Below are 19,177 nucleotides of genomic sequence, written 5' to 3' on the forward strand. Positions count from 1 at the left end.
TAGAAAACACAGCAACCTATTTATGCACAGCAAAGTCCCATAACCAATATGATGATGGCCTGATGAATTTTTTTTTAAGTGACCCTGACTCTCCTGCCACCTTCAATAGCCTTTGCACATATATACTCCGCTCCTGCACCCCTTAAGAATTTTACCCCCTTTTTAATATTCTCTCTCCGTGTTCTTTTGGCCAAAATGCATCTCACTTGAACTTCATCTGTACACTCCACCAAATTGTCTATATGCTTTTGAAGTTCTTCACTGTCCTCCTCACAGTTTATAATACTTCCAAGTTTTGTGTCATCCACATACTTTGAAATTGTCCCCTGCATACCAAGATCTAGGTCATTAATATAAACATCTGGAAAAACAAGAGTCCTAATACTAGCCCCTGGGGATCACCATGATAGATCAGCCTCCAGCACAAAAAATATCCATTGACCATTACTCTCTGCTTCCTATTATTGGGCCAATTTTGTATCCATATTGCTACAGTTGCTTTTATTCATGAGCTATAACTTTTTTCTCTGTTGTGTAGCAATTTCAAAAGCATTCTGAAAGTCTTTACACCACCTCGACCTTTTTACCCTCATTGACTTTTTTGCTTTCTCCTCAAAACAAACTCCAGCAAGTTAGTTAAACACAATTTTCCCTTCAGAAATCCATGTTGATTCTTCCTAATCAACCCACTGATGTTAAACTAACTGGCCTGTAATTGCTGGGAACAAAGAAATAATATTTGCTATTCTCCAGTTCTTTGGCACCTCCCCTGAGCCTAGAGAAAACTGAAAGATTATGACCGGTGCCTCTGCAGTTTCCATTCTCACTTCCTTTATTATCCTTGGACGCAAATTCATCTGGTCCCAGCGCCTTGTCAACTTTCAATACCAACAATCTACTCGGAGCTTCCTCTTTATGAATTCTGAGCCCTTCCAGGGACAGAGTTTCCTCATCTGTCACTACGTCCTGGGTCGTATCTACCTACTTGGCAAAGATGGATGCAAAATATTAATTTAATACCTCAGCCATACCCCCAGCTCCCATGTGTAGATTCCCTTTTAGGTTCCTGATTGTTCATGCTCCTTTTGCCACCCTTTCCTTGCTGAGTTTATTGACTATGTTCAGTGTCAATACTTATCATAGACACTCCTCATCCCATATTCTCATCACCCATTTGCCCTGACAATGTAATTGACATTAACAAAACTTAATAATGTAATTGATAGGACATTGATAGCATATTAATAAATAGTTAAATCAGTACAGTAGTGATAAATAATCTTGTGTGGAGCATCACGATGTAGAAACTGTTTGAGCGCAATCAGAAATAGGGAAGGGATAAAATCACCGGTGGGAGTTGTTTATAGGCCCCCTGACAAGAGCTACACTGTAAGACAGAGGAGAAATCAAGAAATAATGAAGGCTTGTAAGAAAGGTATGGGAACATTAATGGGAAATTTTAACCTTCATAAGACTTAGATAAATAATTTGTAAAAGGCAGCCTTCATATTCAGGACAGTTTCTTAGAACCAGCCAGGAAAGAGACATTTTTACATCTGATAATATATAATTGAACAGGATTATTTAGTGACCTCAAAGTAAAGGATGCTCTTGGTAAGCACTGATCATAACATGCTGGTATTTCACATTCAGTTTGTGGATGAGAAATGTGGGCCTGAAACTAGGCTTTATTTAAATTTATGAAAATAGAGTTGGCAAAAGTGGATGGGAAAGCAACTTAAAAGGTTAGACAATAGAGAAATACTGGAAGACATTTAAAGAATGCACCATTCATGGCAAATTAATGAAGTAAAGGATTGGATCAAATTGAAAGAAAAGATGTACAATGCTACAAAGATTAACAATTGGCCAAAAGATTGGGAGAATTTTTAAAAACTGCAGAGGATAAATAAAATAATAGAGGGAGAAACTGATGCACGAGAAGAAAGTAGCAAGAATTATCAAAGCGTAGGGAACTTCTATAAGGATATAAAAAGGAGAAGAGAAGTTACAAGTCAGTACTGGTCTCAGAGTTGAGACTGGGGAATTAATAATAGGAAACAAAGAAATGGCAGACTTTGTATTTGTCTTCACCATCCCAAGAATAGTAGAAAAAAAGGGGGCAAAAGAGAGGTGGGATCTTAAAATAATCATAATCACGAGAGAAATAAAGCTAAGAAACTAATGGAATTAAAGATTGACAAGTCCTCGGACCTGATGGCCTGCATCCTTGGGTCTTAAAAGGAATGGCTCCAGAGATGAAAGATGCATTGGTGGTAATCATGGAATCCCTTTAGTGCAGAAGGAGACCATTTGGCCCTTCGGGTCTGTACCAACTCTCTGACAGAGTACCTTACCCAGACTCTCTCCCCTGCAAACCCGCAGACAGATCATTGAAGGTAGTAGATTAGTTGCGAGAAAAATTAATAAAGCATGTCACATTCTAGGTTTTAGTAATTGTGGCATTGAATAGATGTGTAATGATGTTATGCTGAACATTTAGAAGGCACTAATTAGACCTCAGCTGAAATGCTGCACACAGTTCTGGGTACCACACTATAGGAAGGATGTGAATGCATTGAAGAGCGCAAAAAAGGTTCACAAGAATGGTTCCAGTCATAAGGAACTTTGTAATGAGGATAGATTGGGATTGTTCTCCTTGAAAGATGACGCTAAGAGGAGACTTGGTAACGTTCAAAATCACGAAGGAGCCGGAGAAGTATGGAGAAACTGTTTCGGCTCAAATAAGGATCAAGAACAAGAAGGCACAGATATTAAGCGATTTGCAAAAGAAGTAAATGTGATAGGAGAAAAAACTTTTTCACAACAACAAATGGTTCAGGTTTTGAATGCACTGCCTTGACGTGTAGTGCAGGCAAGTTCATTCGAGGCATGTAAGAGAATATTAGTTATTTGAATAGAAGGAATATGCAAAGGTGCAGGGAAAAGGAAGTGGAATTCCTGTCTTGTTTGCTGTCACACATTCCTGGCTCTGAAAATGGACCAAATCAGAAGCATCTTGCCCAAGTTGTGTGACTGCCCCGGAACAAACAAATCGACGACCTTCTATTAAATTCATGAGTATTGCCAGCATTTTGTTTTTATTCCTAGTTACAGTAATCTCTTATAATTTACCCCTGGAGGTCCAGGCATCATTTGTTGCAGTTCCTCCAAGGCCAATATAGTGCTCCCGTGGCATGGTGCCCAGGCACTTGAGTGCTCTAGAAGGGGGTCTAAGCAGGGTTGTGGATAACTGAGGCATGTCTCCCAACCATCATATTCTAGTCTTTAGAGATAAAGACCAGCCTTTCTGATTATTTTCTGTACTGTTTCATTACGTTATTGATGCGTGTACCTGGATCCCCAGGTCTCTTTGGATCCGCTATTTGTGTCTTTTTTTTAAACCCGTTACAAAGTACCTGGTTTCCTTTTAAAGTCCAAAATGGATGACTTTACATTTGTCTACATTGAAGCAAATTTATGAGCTGCAACTAATCTTGGTGAAATTGTACTTTTTCTTTCAATGTGATTCTACCTGTAACTTCCTTAGTTAGCCAAGGATAATGCATCCTTCCCCCAAAATATTTTTTCTTTCTCATTGGGACAAATCTTTTCAAATGTTATAAAACGTCTCCTTAAATAACTGCCACTGCATCTCTACTATCGATTATCCTAGTTCTCCAATTCACTTTAGCCAACTCTGCCTTAATATCCTTAAATTGCCCTTGTTTTAAGTTTAAAACATTTGTCTTGGGCCCACTCTTCTCTCCCTCAAACTGAGTGCAAAATGTAATCATCTATGATCACTGTTTTCTAGGAGCTCTTTTACTATGAGGTTATTAATTAATCATGTTTCATTGTACATTACCAGATCTAGAATAGCCTGTTCTCTGGTTAGCTATAAACATGCTACTTTAAGAAACTGCCTGAAAATACAATGAACTCATCACCCAGGCTACTATTTCCAATCTGATTCATCCGATCCAGATGCAGATTAAATTTACCCACGATTATCATTGTACCTTTGTCACAAGCCCCCTTTATTTCCTCCTATTTAGCCCGTCCTACAGTGTGTTACTTTTAGGGGGCCTATGAACTACCACAAATGACTTATTACCTTTACTATTTCTCAACTCTACCCAGATTGATTCCACATCTTGATCTTCAGAAGGTCATCCCGCATTAACATGCTAATGCCACTTTTAATTAAGAGATATCTTTTTCTAGTTTTCTGACCTTCTGAAATATCATATACCTTTGAATATTCATGCCACAGCCTTTGTCATCTCACAGCCATGTCATCTCAATGGCAATCAGATCTTTTTTTTCCCCAATTTGAGCACTCCGTGCATTTAGGTAGAGTCTATATTTTTGTCCTTCTATTTTCACAACCTTTAATGTTAACTGCTGGCTTACTCTTAAGTTTGTACATTCTGTCCCTTCCTGCAAAGCTCTGTTTATCAGTTCCCTTATTGAAACCTGTTCTCTTGAAATTCTGGCATATTCCCACACAAACTCATGCCCCACTATTTAGATTACAGGCTTCTCTACCATCCTAGTTCTATAACTCACCATAACACTGGTCCCAGCACAGTTCAGGTAAAGACCATCCAAACAGATACAGCTCCCACTTTCCCCACACTAGTGCCAATGCCCCATGAACCGAAACTCATTTCTCTCACACCAATTTTTCAGTAACACATTGTGACAATACTGTGCCTTTAAAAAAACATATTTTAATCATGTTTTTCTACAGGATGTTGAGTCCTCAGCATTTTGTCGGAGCCATAGTGTCTACTAGCATCCTGTATTGTTGCAAAAGCATAATTGTTTTTAATGGCTAGAATGTTGGTTTTAATCTGAATGAATGCTGTTCTGCTGTGCTCCCCAAGGGTTTTGTAGAGTGAGACTTCATTGGGATGGTTGGCCAATGTGGTCATGTGATGGCAAAGTTAGATTTTTCGCAGAATATTCAAGCCTGTCTGATGGTTGTTTTCCTTATCCAAACAGGTAGTACATAAATCGTATCTGTGGAATAAGATCAGTTTCTGTGAATCCCTATTGCCTATCTCACTTGGATTCCTCGCAGTTAGCACATCATATATCACATCGATACTTTTCTGAAGTCTGGAGCAAACTGTCCAGATGGTGCTCCCTATGTGTTAGGAGTATCTCCAGCTCAAACTCCAGCTGGAGACATTAAAGTTGGAAATAACAACTGTATATATGTTCATTCGATACTGTCTCACTGTCCACAAACTCCCAAGGGTCATAATGTTTGGATTATTAATCGAGACACGAGGAAATTGGCTTAGAGAATGGATTTGTGAGGCAACAACACATTCAAGAACTTGAGAAAGAAGGTAGCTTGCAAGGGTCAAGAATTGACATTTTTAAGAAGGGGTAAGGATGGCAGTTTTGAGACAAGAACACCATTGATAATGCCAGCTAACATGAGAACCAGGAAGGGAAGCTGAATGATCAACAGTTTAGTAGGAATAATGTTGAGGGAGTAAGAGGTTAGTCTGATCAACAAGATGAGCTCAAAGAAAACATATGTGGAGATGGGAAAGAAACAAGACAAAGATACAGATTCAACATTAGAGCAAAGGGGAACTTTGAGGAAGTTAAGCCAGGTCTGACAGTGGAAGGTGGGAAGCAATAGTGGCAGTTATACAGATAGCCTCAATTTTTGTAAAATAAAAGCCTATGATTGCATTTACTGTCAGAACTAAGGGTGGAAGTGGCAGGGAAGGAAGGTTGAAGACAATAGCGAATGGCGAAGTTAAGCCAGAATTATCTTTGCCTTGCTGATGATCTTTGAATAGTGGACTGTGATGGAGAGCATTGGCCAATAATATTTTAAGCAGTCCAGTCAGATCTGGCAATGAATAATTAAATATGTTTTTCACCAAAGATGTTTAAGCTGCCTCCCTTGGGGTTAATGAAGTAGAGAGGAGTATTATATTAGGGAGGAGCAAATAACGTATGGATAAATAGTAGTTGTAGTGGGGACAAGGCAAAGGTGATTCAGAACGTGTCATTTCAGGAATTGGCAGCTATCTTTCGGAGCTGTCAAGATGTCACAATAAATTAAAGGCCATAGTCAAGATAGTTGTCAATTTGAGACTGCTGTGGTGAGTGAGTGGAGGGAGAGTTTCTTCCTCAGGGTTAGAGGCTGGAAGAAGTGAGCTGAGGAGGGAGGATACAGATAGAATGTGGGTAGAGAATGACACAAGGAAATGATCACAGGCCGCTTTAACATTGATAACAATATAGATAACAAGAGATGACAAGATTGGGGGCTGGTAGTGACAATGGCCTACTCCTGCTTCTATTTTCTATGCTTCCACGTGGGTAAGAAAAATTATACAGAAGGAGAGATTTGGAGAGAAATGGAGGGTAGCAAACTCAGCAAAGAGAATAAGATTGACAAGGAGGTTAATAAGTTGCTCATTGCAGAGGCAAAGGGAGGAAAACAGTGAAGATATTTGAGGAATTTGTAATGACATTTGAATGGGCAATACAGGATGAGAATTTTAAATGAGAGGTGCGAGCAGTGGAACAAGGTGATATGCGTAGAGGAGTTGCCAGAAGAAGATGCAATGGTTTGAACTGAGCAAATATAGCCTCAATAAAGCTTAATTAAAGGAAAAAATCGTCATCACTTCTTAGCCATTTCTTCATCAAAGCCATAATGTCAGATTGCGCTTCGATATTAAGTCCATAGATGGCAAGAGCTCTATTAGCAAACGAACATACATTCATTTGAGGCAAGTGTGGAGAGAAGCAGTGACAACTGTCTACAGACAGAGTTCATAGGCTCAGGCTGAATATTACAGGAAGGAGGTTTATGAGTCCCAGGATATGTACAGGGCAAGGAGAGAATAGGATGAGGCAACTGAAGTTGCTTCAATTCACTCAATGCCTCTTCCCTCACTACTCCAACACATAGAAGCTAGTGAACAAAATTACAAAATTATATTTTGTACCTTGCAGAAGTTTATCAAGTTCCTTCGACCCCGTTGTAATCTGAATGATTTCTGAGCGCCTCTGGTGGAACTCTGTAGCTGTAGTGAAGCCCATTGGCACAAGTTTAGCTGCTTCAGCCTAAAACAAAAGAGAACAAAGATGTGATAGGGTAATAGCTGTGCAATTAGGAAGGACATTCAAATTTAACGACAAAGCTTATAATGAAGTGATAATAAAAGCTATAATTTTCCTTTATAAATACAAATGCCCATAAGTCCCCAGTCCTCTGCCAACCCCAGTAAACATTAATTGACGTGGGCATAGAAATACCTTTAGGACCATAATTAAATCCAGAAACCAGATTTTTATCTCCAAGTTTTCAATATTGCATTCTGTTAAATATTGATTCTCACAATAATTTTCTGGCTTTGGGTGTACTTTGTCCACTTTGTTTATATGATCAAGCATTTACAAATGCGCTAGCGCCATCACTAAAAACTGATTTAATTGATTTCCAAGAGCTGCCTAATTCAATGAACTGAATAAGTCAAAATCTGTTTTCATTACTTGTTATGTGTTATCATCTTTCTGTGATGGTATGCAAGAAATATCAAACTGACGGTACATGTAGAAACCTGTCTTCAGAAATTCAATTAAAACGTGGAATTCCTGGAAAGATGGAAACAGATTTGGAGGGGAACATGTTCAAGGGCTTTGGAGCAGGATATTTATACAAATAGATAGGATTTTTGAAAAAGAATTAGTCCCAGTTTCTCCTCTTCCCCAGCACACCAACAAAATGTGTGAATTAAGGAGAAACTCAGATTCTCAATTCAGTCCCCCCTTCTTTATAGTTTCAATTTCTAATCCTCGAATTCACAGTCAAAATTAAATGAACTACTGGTAGCCTTCCAAGAGCACAGGCTGGATTTTCTCAACAAATGGTTGCACAGCATTACTCTGTGGGAACTGTGGTTTTTGCAATACAACCTAATTTCAGTCGGCTCGGCACAAAAACCCACACTGCTCGGTAATAACTTTCAATTCAATTTCAGTAAGTTATGTGGTCTTTTTTAATTAAAATGATGCAACAAACATTATTGGTATGTCTTATAATTAGTGTCACTGGGATGGTGCCCACACACAAAGCAAAGTTGTATTTTTTCTTAAATTACAGCTTAATATGCTGAAACATCACATATCAAGCTCCCAATACTTTCACATTTCTTTTTACACTTTTACAAGTTCCAGGCCACATAGTGCATTACCCATCATACATATAAATATATCTCAAACTTTCAAGTTAATTGTGCCAGCTGACAACTGCTTCAGTATTATAACTGGGATTAGTAATGGTGGAAAAAGGCTCAGGGAAATTAAATAAATTATCATAGTTTTCACTCTTGGCGTATTTCCAATTTTGACAGTGTAAAGTGAACAACTACAAATTGGCAAACTGTTCTAAATCTCTCCAATGGAAATACTTGAGAAAGATGTAACACAGCAACCACTTCACTTCCAACCTTTTTAAATTGTCACAAAGTCAATATTATCATCTCATCTACTGAAAAAAACATGTGCATTGGTAACCTATAAAAATTACATTGACTGTGATGCCCTTCAGAGAATATCTAAATAGCCTGTCAACATGCGCAATCCAGACACATATCTTGGCAAAGCCACATTTATTACATAGTTCTCAAAAATAAACACCCTTTCAACAAGGCATCTGAAGACTTCTGAAAACATATTCTAGAAAGAATCAACATTTTTAGGAAAGATGGGACGGGAGCGAAAATTAAGTAATTTAACTGGAACTAATCTCATTACAAGTCATCTGCAAATTAGGAAATCCTATAATGCTATTCAGTAGCCCTGACAACTTTACAAAGCACCAAGTTGAGCAGGGAGCATATAAATAATGTAATAATGAGTACACATAAGCAACATTATCACTGCACGCCATTTGAGAAATGCACATCAATTGAGAAAGAATAAGCACCACTGTGAAGTAAGGGCCCCAGGCATTTCTGGACTGCCACGTGTCTTGTAACATGAAAAACAGGCCGATAAACCACAAAAGTTTGTTAAATTTAGTATGCCTCACGAAATTCACATATGGAGTTACTGAATACCATGTTCATGCACTACTGATTGAGCCATGTTTTACTTGTTCGTGAATTCATTCTGCAAGATTGAGCAGTCACCACTAACTTATGAAAAAAATCAAATTTTTTTACCTGTAGTATCCTCCATTTAGAAAACATTTGGGAGAATCCATATTTAAAACATTTTGAATTAAAGATAGGCTGTGAAAATATGTATAACGTTCCCACGAGTTACAGTATGCAACCCATCAATAATGGACATTTGCTGCCACCATCAGTTGGGTTAGTGCAAGCTTTCATGAAACCATAAGATGGAAGAAACCAATATTACATTGTTCTATCACTGACCTCCCCCAAGCTGAGAAATTTGAACTTACAATGAGCAATCCCCCTGATTTCCTGGACTCTCCGTGAATGTCTCCAATTCAGGGCGACAGTTAGAGACTTCTGACAGTTGTAATGTACTTATTGAAATAGTTACCCAGGAAATGTGATAGAAAAATCACATTGTAACTCCGAAACTAACGCCATCCAATCACTCACACTGACCAACTCTTCCCTCCAACCCTCTGCCCTACCCCGACTATATCTTGACAACTCCACTGAATCCCAACGAGACTAACTGCCTCTCCTGACCACTTGACACGCATCCCCCCCCCCCCCCCCCAAACTAATATGAATATCACAACACCCAACTACTCGGACTCCCTGGACCAGACTCGACTATCCCACTTATTTCCACTTGACCCAACTACCCCACACTCCCCGTCCTATCCACCAGACCCATCTCTCCCACCCACTCAGTTCATTCCAGACTATCCCAGCCGTCCAGACTACCCACCCACGTTGACCAATCCTGACTACCTCATTTGCTCGCCACCAGTCCCAACTACCCCACGCGATCCCAACCAGTGCCAACTACCCCAATCCCCTCCAACCAGTCCCAACTACCCCGGCCCCTCCGACCAGATCCAACAAACCCCCTAACCAGAATCGATTACTCCATACCCCACCACCCTTTCCAATCCCCACTGTCGCCCATATCCTCCCCGCCACCAACCCATTCTCACACATTTAAACTGGACCTATAAACCTAACGTACAACAACTAGTGCTTTAGAAAATCGGCATAAAACATCAACAGCTAGCATTTAAAATCCAGAATTTTCTTTACTTGTTAACTATACAGGTTTTACAGTTTTCAGGAGGAACAACTTACCAGAAAATATTTTCCCCTCACTTTCAAAAAGAAATTGAAATGAATACACAGTCTAGTTCCACTCTTACCAGTATCTTCTCCGCTTTAGCTTCACTGATGCCCTTAATATTTAGCAGTTCCTTCTTTGGAGCATAGGCCACTGCCTCCACTGTATGGAAACCAGCCTCTTCCAGTTTTTTCACATCATTAGCACTGATCCCACATTGCTAAGAATAGAAGCAAAGTCAATTTAATTTTATAGGAATAGCAATCTATAAAATTGCCACAAGTTAATATTGAATCTCACACATACAGTAAATTTGCAAGTATAATAGATTGCTGTAGAATTTGGAAAGAAGAGATAAGGTAGAGGAGCTTTGAAAGGCAGTTACAGAGGTCGCGGCATGTGAACTGCAACATAGATGCCACTGGTGAAGGGAAGGGGATGGGGAATGAGAAGTAGGCTGTTAGAAGTTAGGAGTGCAAGTGAAAAGAAAACAGAACAAAGTTATTGAGGCAAACTGGGTGAGACAGTGGTGAATTGAGAGGTGAGGCACTTTGGCAAAAGGGATACAGGAAGGCAATATAGATTTGCTGACACAGCTGTAAAGAGTGCACAAGTACAGAGGGACATGGGGATTCCCGTGCATAGGTCACTGAAGGTGCCAGGATACTTTGAGAGTAGTTAGCAGAGCATAAGTAGAGGTGTTGAGTACAAAATCAGGGAACTAATCCTGAACTTCCTGAAAGTCTAATTGGGCCTCAACTAGTACTGTTCTGGTCATTACAAATTAGGAAGGATGCGAGGGTTCTTGAAAGCGTGCAGAGGAGATTGGTTTCCGATATGATGGATTCTAGCTCCAAGGTTAGTTTGGAAAAGTTGGGCTTGCTCTCCTTGGAGCAAAGGAAATGGAAGGGAGATTACGACAGATATATATCAGATAGAGAAGTAAAGACTGTTTCCATTAGTTGACCAAACAAGGACGAGTGCAGGGGTCTGCAATCTGGTTTCAAAGTCACATGCAACTCTTTAAAATCTGATTTACAGCTTTCAACCATTTCCAGTTGATCACCTTAACATGAAAAAGTCTAAAAAAATTATGCCAAGAAATAAGTTTCAGCATTTTTTTTAATCGTGAGAATTAAAAGCTAGATAAAGTGAACAGTATAGCTGCAATACAGTTATACACAATGCCTCTGGTTGTAATTGTTATTGTTTCTAATATAGCTGATTTGATAAATTATTTCTGAATGTGCTATTGGAAGCATTGTTTTTAAATCATGAAAATCAATAGTCGAAAAAATTCTTCATTCTATACCCCAAGTTAAAATTTGTTTTAAAGATAACTTTACTGATAAAATTTGGGTGAAAGACAAAAAGCCTGTCTTTTTAATTTTTTTCTATTGATACATAAATTCAAAATATATTTAAAATTCAATACTTGTATCTGACTATACATCCAAATTATGCATTGTACCAGAGACACCTGGTAATATGTCAGACATTTGATTCAGAAATACTGAATTTTTGCCTTGCAAATTTTTTTTGTTTAAAGGCTCTTCAGTTAAAAAAGTTGCTGATTGTTGTACTAGAGGAAACAGTTTTAAATCTGTGGACAAGAGGTACACGAAAAACAACATTTTTTCGCTGAGAGTGGTAATGATCCGGAACTCACTGCCTTCAAGGATGGTGGAAGTGGAGAGAAGCAATGATTTCAAAAGAAAAGTGGATAGCTGCTTGAGGGAAATTAACTTTCAGAACTAAAGGCATTAATGGAGGAATGGGACTGACTGGACTGCAATGCACAAAGCCAGACAGTTGAATCTCCTGCAACATTGAGGAATGAACTCAGCTGAACAATGGATATTGAGATATTTTGTTGCCATGCACAACAAAAATTACACCTGGACATTGTGAAATATATCCTCCCCAATCAAAAAAATTATGGTCAATAACTTCCTTGGATTGGCAATCACCAGTGGATATCCACTGGAGGACCTGTCCTCGTTGAAATTCCAAAGCTACTGCCTTGCACAACCTTCCTTTCTCAGGCTCAGTAAGACAGGAGCAATGAAGCATGCCCCCTGGTTGCATCAGTGTGAGGCGCAGAGAGGAAAGATGCACCTCTTTTTACAGCACAAGCTGCCATAAAGCAAGTGAGGGAGACATGAACAGGGGGCACGGGGATTTGGTGAGAGCATGACAGACAGACAAAGAACGGGAGGAAGCCCTGACATGAGTGGAGTTGGAACGGACAAGGAGTTGTGGTGGAAGGAATGGGATGTCCAGTCAGGTTGGGTTCCCAACCCAGTGGAATTGTCCAAGGGAAGTTAGACCTTCTGGACAGTTCCCAGGTAAACCTTTACGTGGGAACTTCTTACAGGGATTCCCTGGCGCATCAGTGAAATACCCCAAATGCAACACTGGGAAACTTGGAGGCTTAAACTTAAATTTAGTATTTAATTGAGAAATCAATGGTAGAAAAAGTACCATTTCTCCAATTTCCATCCGCACAAAATATTTAATGCCCATATTTAATGTGGATTACAAATAGGGAAATTATCTAAACTAGCCTAGCTAAGGCTAAATTAGCCCTACTCTGTCAGATCCAAGAGTGCCACTCCTGAGACAAACTCAGTCAGAAGGTTAGGGATTCAAGTCCCTAATAATTGAACGGTCAGAGTTCTCCACTTAATAAGAAAATTATGCATAAAAGCCGAGAGCCTAGAAATAAAAGCGTGCACCTAAAGGAGCTCGAGTCAAACAGCAGAGCAGCTAAACAGGATTATCAGCAAGGCCCTCAGAGTAGGCTTCAATCTGGCAACGTAGAGAAAGTGTCCATTTCAGGGAAATGTAAAAAAACCTAAATGAAGACACCACAAGGGAATATGCTGAGTGATGAGTAGCTTTTTTTTCTAAGTGTTTGGGGTTTTTATGGAGTTTTGTTAAGAATGTAAATAGAGGTATGGCAGAACACTTTAGTCCCATCCAGTGCAACACATCTTGTGTCATATGAAAACTCCAGTTCGCTTCCCACATCCCAGATAACTACAACAGTATAAAGTATAGTCAGCTGACAGAGTTCAACTTCCAGATTTTGAGGTTAGGGCAGCAAACCTTGATGGAAGAACCACTTCCAGAAGAGCCAACAGACAGATCAAGGCCAGGGTACCGATGCAAGTACTATGGAAGACACCACACAAAAAAAGGAAGCATGTTCAGCACAGGGATAGCCATGCTCCAACTGCAAGAAATTGAATCACTTTGTATGGATGTTTTGCTGCAAAGAAGGAAAACAAGCCTAAAAAGATGATTGCCGGAGAGGAGTTGAATAATAGAACATAGAACATTACAGCGCAGAACAGGCCCTTCGGCCCACGATGTTGCGCCGACCAGTTAAAAAAAAAACAATGATCCACTAATCTAAACCAATCCCTTTTCGTCCATAAACCTATCCACGGATCTCTTAAACGCCCCCAAACTAGGCGCATTTACAACTGCAGCAGGCAGGGCATTCCAATCCCTCACCACCCTCTGGGTAAAGAACCTACCCCTGACATCCGTCCTATAACTACCCCCCCTTAATTTAAAGCCATGCCCCCTCATGCTAGCTTTCTCCATCCGAGAAAAAAGGCTATCACTATCCACCCTATCTAAACCTCTAATCATCTTATATGTTTCAATAAGATCCCCTCTTAGCCGCCTTCTTTCTAGCGAAAACAACCCCAAATCCCTCAGTCTCTCCACATAGGACCTCCCCTCCATACCAGGCAACATCCTGGTAAACCTCCTCTGCACCCTCTCCAAAGCCTCCACATCCTTCCTGTAATGAGGGGACCAGAGCTGCACACAGTACTCCAAGTGCGGCCGCACCAGAGTTGTGTACAGTTGCAACATGACACTGCGACTCCTAAATTCAATCCCCCTACCAATAAACGCTAAGACACTGTATGCCTTCTTAACAACCTTATCTACTTGATTCCCAACTTCCAGGGATCTATGTACACATACACCTAGATCCCTCTGTTCATCCACACTATTCAAAGTCCTCCCGTTAGCCCTATACTCGACACATCTGTTATTCCTACCAAAGTGAATTACCTCACACTTCTCCGCATTAAACTCCATCCGCCACCTCTCGGCCCAGCTCTGCAACCTGTCTAAGTCTCCCTGCAAACTATGACACCCTTCCTCACAATCTACCACACCTCCGACTTTGGTGTCATCAGCAAATTTACTAATCCACCCAACTATACCCTCATCCAGATCATTAATAAAAATTACAAACAGCAGTGGCCCCAAAACAGATCCCTGAGGCACACCACTCGTAACCGAACTCCATGACGAATATTTACCATCAACCACCACCCTCTGTCTCCTATCTGCTAGCCAATTCCTGATCCAATTTCCTAGACTACCCTCAATCCCATACATCTGCATTTTCTGCAGAAGCCTTCCATGGTGAACCTTATCAAACGCCTTACTAAAATCCATATATACCACATCAACTGCCTTACACCCATCCACCTCTTTGGTCACTTTCTCAAAAAACTCAATAAGGTTAGTAAGGCACGACCTACCCGCTACAAAACCATGCTGACTATCTCCAATCAATTTGAACATGATGAATAGCTTTACACTTTAGAACAGGTTGACATCCTCAAGTCTCAAAGAAAAAAAGGTTTATGACTACTACATGGATGACTATGTATGGACAGCATCAAATTAATATGAAGTATCAGTCAGACAGACACTTCATGCAACATTCAACTTTGCAGACCTGTGTGAAATTGCTCAAGATTGTAACTACAAATGAAGCTGCTAACAGTAAAGTTGAAGCTATATGATGGAACAATGTTACCCAAGGGGGCAAACTAAGCTGAGAACCCAATGTAAAGGGAATAAAGAAAATTTCTAGTTCCAAATAGTAGACATGAAGCAAAATCCGCTCATCACAGCTGAACCCTCCAAGTAACAGAAGAGATTTACAATGTTTCATACGGCACAAAGTCATTGACCGCTGAACAAATTCTAAGAAATTACAAAGATGTTTTCACAGATCTTGGATATCTTCCTATAATCTTGAAGTGGATGAATGTGTGCGATCAACTCAAATCTTCCAACATGAATTCCAGGTGTTTGAAAGATAAAGGAGCTTAAAAATATACGAATAATTGAGAAAGCGACCACTCCTTCGGACTGGATTAACAACACAGTAGCAGCTAAAAATTCTGGAAAGCTGAGTATGCACAGATCCAAAGGATTTCAGTAAAGATTTGGAGGACTCTCACTACCCTATGCAAACTTCTAAAGAAACTTTGCCACAACTTACCACCCTGGATGCGAAGGATTGATACTGCGAAGTGACATTGGATGAAATCAACAGTTTTCTGACTACTTTCTGGACATTATTTAGGAGATATATATGGCTGCGCATGCCATTTAGCATTTCTATTGCTCCGGAAGAGCATCAACACTGACAGCATGAGACAATTAACGTTCATTTCCGAAGTGGAAGTGATTGGAGGTCATCTGTTAGTCTATGGGTGTGGAGATAAGATGAAAAAAGCCATCGAGGATCATGATCAGAATCTACTAAGACTGCTAGGACGAGCTCACCAGATGAACCTGAACTAGAAGAAATTGCAACTGAAGATGCTGGAGTACATTGGTCATGTAGACAACAAAAGGAGTTTCCCCTGTTCTGGATAAGGTAAGAGCTATGACCCAGAAGGCAGTACAATGATTTGTTGGGAATTATGAAGTATCGAGCAAAGTTCGTTCTCAACTCATCAGAACGTGAGGCACTACACAAACTCAATGCAAGGGATGTTTAATGGTATTTGGACACAGGACAGAAGTAGCTTTCACTCACATCAGACAACAAATGATGAAAATGCCAGTGCTTAGGTGCCATGATGAAGTTACCCAACAGTGTGATGTCAGCGAGACAGGACTTAGTGCAACCCTCATACTGCAAAGCCAATTAGTTTTGTTCTCATCACAGTGTTAAATCAAACTAAATGGTACCTTGGACAGATCAAGAAAGTGTGCCTGGCTATTGTCTTTGCAATGGGAACATTTTAATTAGTCCCTGTTTAAGAAGACAAAGTTTCAATTTAATTTTATTTATTATTATCACATGTGTTGGGACATAGTGAAAATTATTGTTTCTTGTGCTACACAGACAAAAACATACAAGGAAAGGAGAGGGTGCAGAAGATAATGTTGCAGTTACAGCTAGAGTGAAGAGAAAGATCAATTTAATATTTAATAGGTCCATTCAAATGTCTGACAGCAGCAGGGAAGAAATTGTTCTCGAGTTCGTTGGTACACGACTCAGATTGTTATCCCTTTTTCCTGACTGAAGAACATGAAAGACCATGTCTGGATTGCATGGGGTCCTTGATTATGCTGGCTGCTTTTCCGAAACAGCAAGAAACATAGACAGAGTCAATAGATGGGAGATTGGTTTGCATGGATTGGGCTGTGTTCATAACTCTTTGTAGTTTCTTGCGGTCTTGGTCAGAGCAGAAGTCATACCAAGCTGTGATACATCCAGAACAGATGCTTTTTATGGTGCATCTGTAAAAATTGGTGAGAGTCACAGCAGACATGCCAAATTTCCTTAGCCTCCTGAGAAAGTAGAGGCGTTGTTGTGCTTTCTTAATTATGGTGTCGGCATGGAGGAACCAGGAAAGGACAGTTGGTGATCTGAACATCAAGAAACTTAAAGCTCAAGACCATTTCCACTTTATCACCATTGATGTAAACAGGGACACATCCTCCACTGGGTTTCCTGAAGTTGATGGCTATGTCCTTTGTTTGTGATGTTAGAGTTGGATAACAAGCCACTAAACTATCTTTCTTAAATAATTTCTAACCACTCCAAAGCATCCTGCAAAGAATGTTACATCATTTGCAGTGATATCATTTGGAAGAACAAACAAGTGGATGTACATTGTCGATGTATTATTGAGAGCTGCTCCCTTTGAAAAAAAAAGTTGCTGATGCTAGAACTAGAGTGCAAAATCTCCCAGATTCAATGAGAAGTAACATCGATATTGTCCAGAAGTCATTAAACCAAAAGAAACACTGAATCTGACAGACAGCTCTTTTCTCAGGTCAAGCAAACTACACGATGAGCTGTAACTCTCCAAGTACTGCAGAAAGTAGCAATAAAAGGATGTCAGAAATGATCAAGCACACATCTATGTAAATCTAGGTAAATAGGATGAAACAATTGCTCAAGGTGGCATCTTGTACAAAGGAATTAGTGTCATCATCCTTAACGAGATCAGGAAATAAATGCAGAAGAAAATCCATGAAAGCCGTAAAGGAATTGAGTCTAGTCTGAGGAAGGCAAGATAAGTGCTCCATCAATCAAACATAAGCAATGTGATCAAAACCCATATTAGTCAGTGCAGCACTTATAATGAACATCAGGCTATGCAAACTAAAAAGCAGCTTGTGACATCCCAGAAAGACCATAGATGAAACTTGGAATAGACCTCTCTTTGAACTGACTACCTTGTCAACATTGACAATTATTTATACTATTGGTAATTAGACAAGCTGATGTCAATGATTTGTCACATCGCAGAACGTCTGAAACCATACTTCAGTTATTATGACATGTGATGAGTGACAATGGTCTTCGATTCCTGAGCAAAGAATTCTGGTGCCTTGTAAATGATTAGGAAATTCAGCACTACACATTATCTCCATATTGTCCTCAGTCAAATGGAAAGGCTGAGGCAGCAGTGAAAATTTCCAAACTGTCAAATAGTCAAGTAGTTCCAGCACAGACGTGTATAAGGCAACCCTTGAGGAAAAACACACCCACTGAGGGCGTGGAAAGCAGCCCAGTTCAGCAACCATAACACACTGCACCTAAGCTACTCTTCCATTAGCTAAAACACTACCAAAGCTAGAACTAGCAACAGCCGTGGCTGACAAAATCAAAGTGAAACAGCAAAGCCAAATTTCACTTTGATAGAGCTGTCAAATTATTGCCAGTGCTCGGAATTGGAGGCTGCTCTCCCCCTTTTTGAGAGAGAAAACTGATTGGTGGTAATTTTAAGCTAAGAATCACTACACCTCAGGCAAGGAGCAAGGTTCAGCAGGCTCGCCTTCATGAATAACCTCAGCCAATACAGAAATTGAACCTGCGCTGTTGGCATTGCTCTACATCACTAATCAGTCATCCAGACAACTGAGCTAAACCAATGTGATAGATATGTTAGATATGGAAACAAAAATTGCTATTATCAAGCACAATAGTCAAGAGCTATAATCAGAAAACAAGTAAAACAGCACATGAAAGATGAGAATTAAAGGGCTCAAAATTTATTTTCTGCCTTCACAATAACAACAAATGAACATCATCACTCATACACCTGCAGTAGTGTCTCTTTCGGAGGGAGGGCATTCCTTCCCTCTGAAGGAAATGAACTGAGTGTAAATTAAGGCTTTCTCCTGTGGGTTTAAGGGCCATTTTCTTATGCAAAACCGGTGTAAAATTAACTTGTTACTCCCGTAACAGTATTTCAGTGTGAGGTGAAATTAACTTTAGGTTATAATATGGTAATACACCCTAATACCGGTCACAGGTAGTAGTAGGAGGGAACAGTCTTCTTGATGGGAAGGAGTACGCTTCAGAAAATACAGCTAAACTAGATCAAGCTACTTGCAGAACGAATCAGTACATACGTCACTGGAGAAGCACTAGCAGAGAACAAAGTGGTCTTTGAGCAAGGAAGACCAAATGATAAAATTAGCCAATATTAAGATATCCCATTCTATAAAGACAGCAGATCATGCACATTGTGGGTCTTCATTCAAGATCTCCCACGAAGATGGATTCATTTCTAGTTTGTTATCTGTGAATCGGTTAAAA

The 19,177-nt window shown here is 39.8% G+C and overlaps 1 protein-coding gene across 3 annotated transcripts in view; it reads right to left on the reverse strand.

Annotated features, from left to right (window-relative positions):
* rad51 (RAD51 recombinase) overlaps positions 1-19,177 on the reverse strand; it is a 70,919-nt gene that overhangs the window by 41,885 nt on the left and 9,857 nt on the right. For all 3 annotated transcript variants that reach the window (XM_080202032.1, XM_080202031.1, XM_080202033.1), the window contains exons 3-4: positions 10,367-10,504; positions 6,993-7,110 (exon numbers count right to left, since the gene is read on the reverse strand). In XM_080202032.1, the coding sequence (XP_080058158.1) occupies positions 6,993-7,110; positions 10,367-10,504 (256 nt within the window). The remainder of the gene's footprint in view (positions 1-6,992; positions 7,111-10,366; positions 10,505-19,177) is intronic.

Source organism: Carcharhinus amblyrhynchos, chromosome 14 (genome assembly GCF_965287045.1).
Source record: "Carcharhinus amblyrhynchos chromosome 14, sCarAmb.v2.hapA, whole genome shotgun sequence".
NCBI lineage: Eukaryota > Metazoa > Chordata > Chondrichthyes > Carcharhiniformes > Carcharhinidae > Carcharhinus > Carcharhinus amblyrhynchos.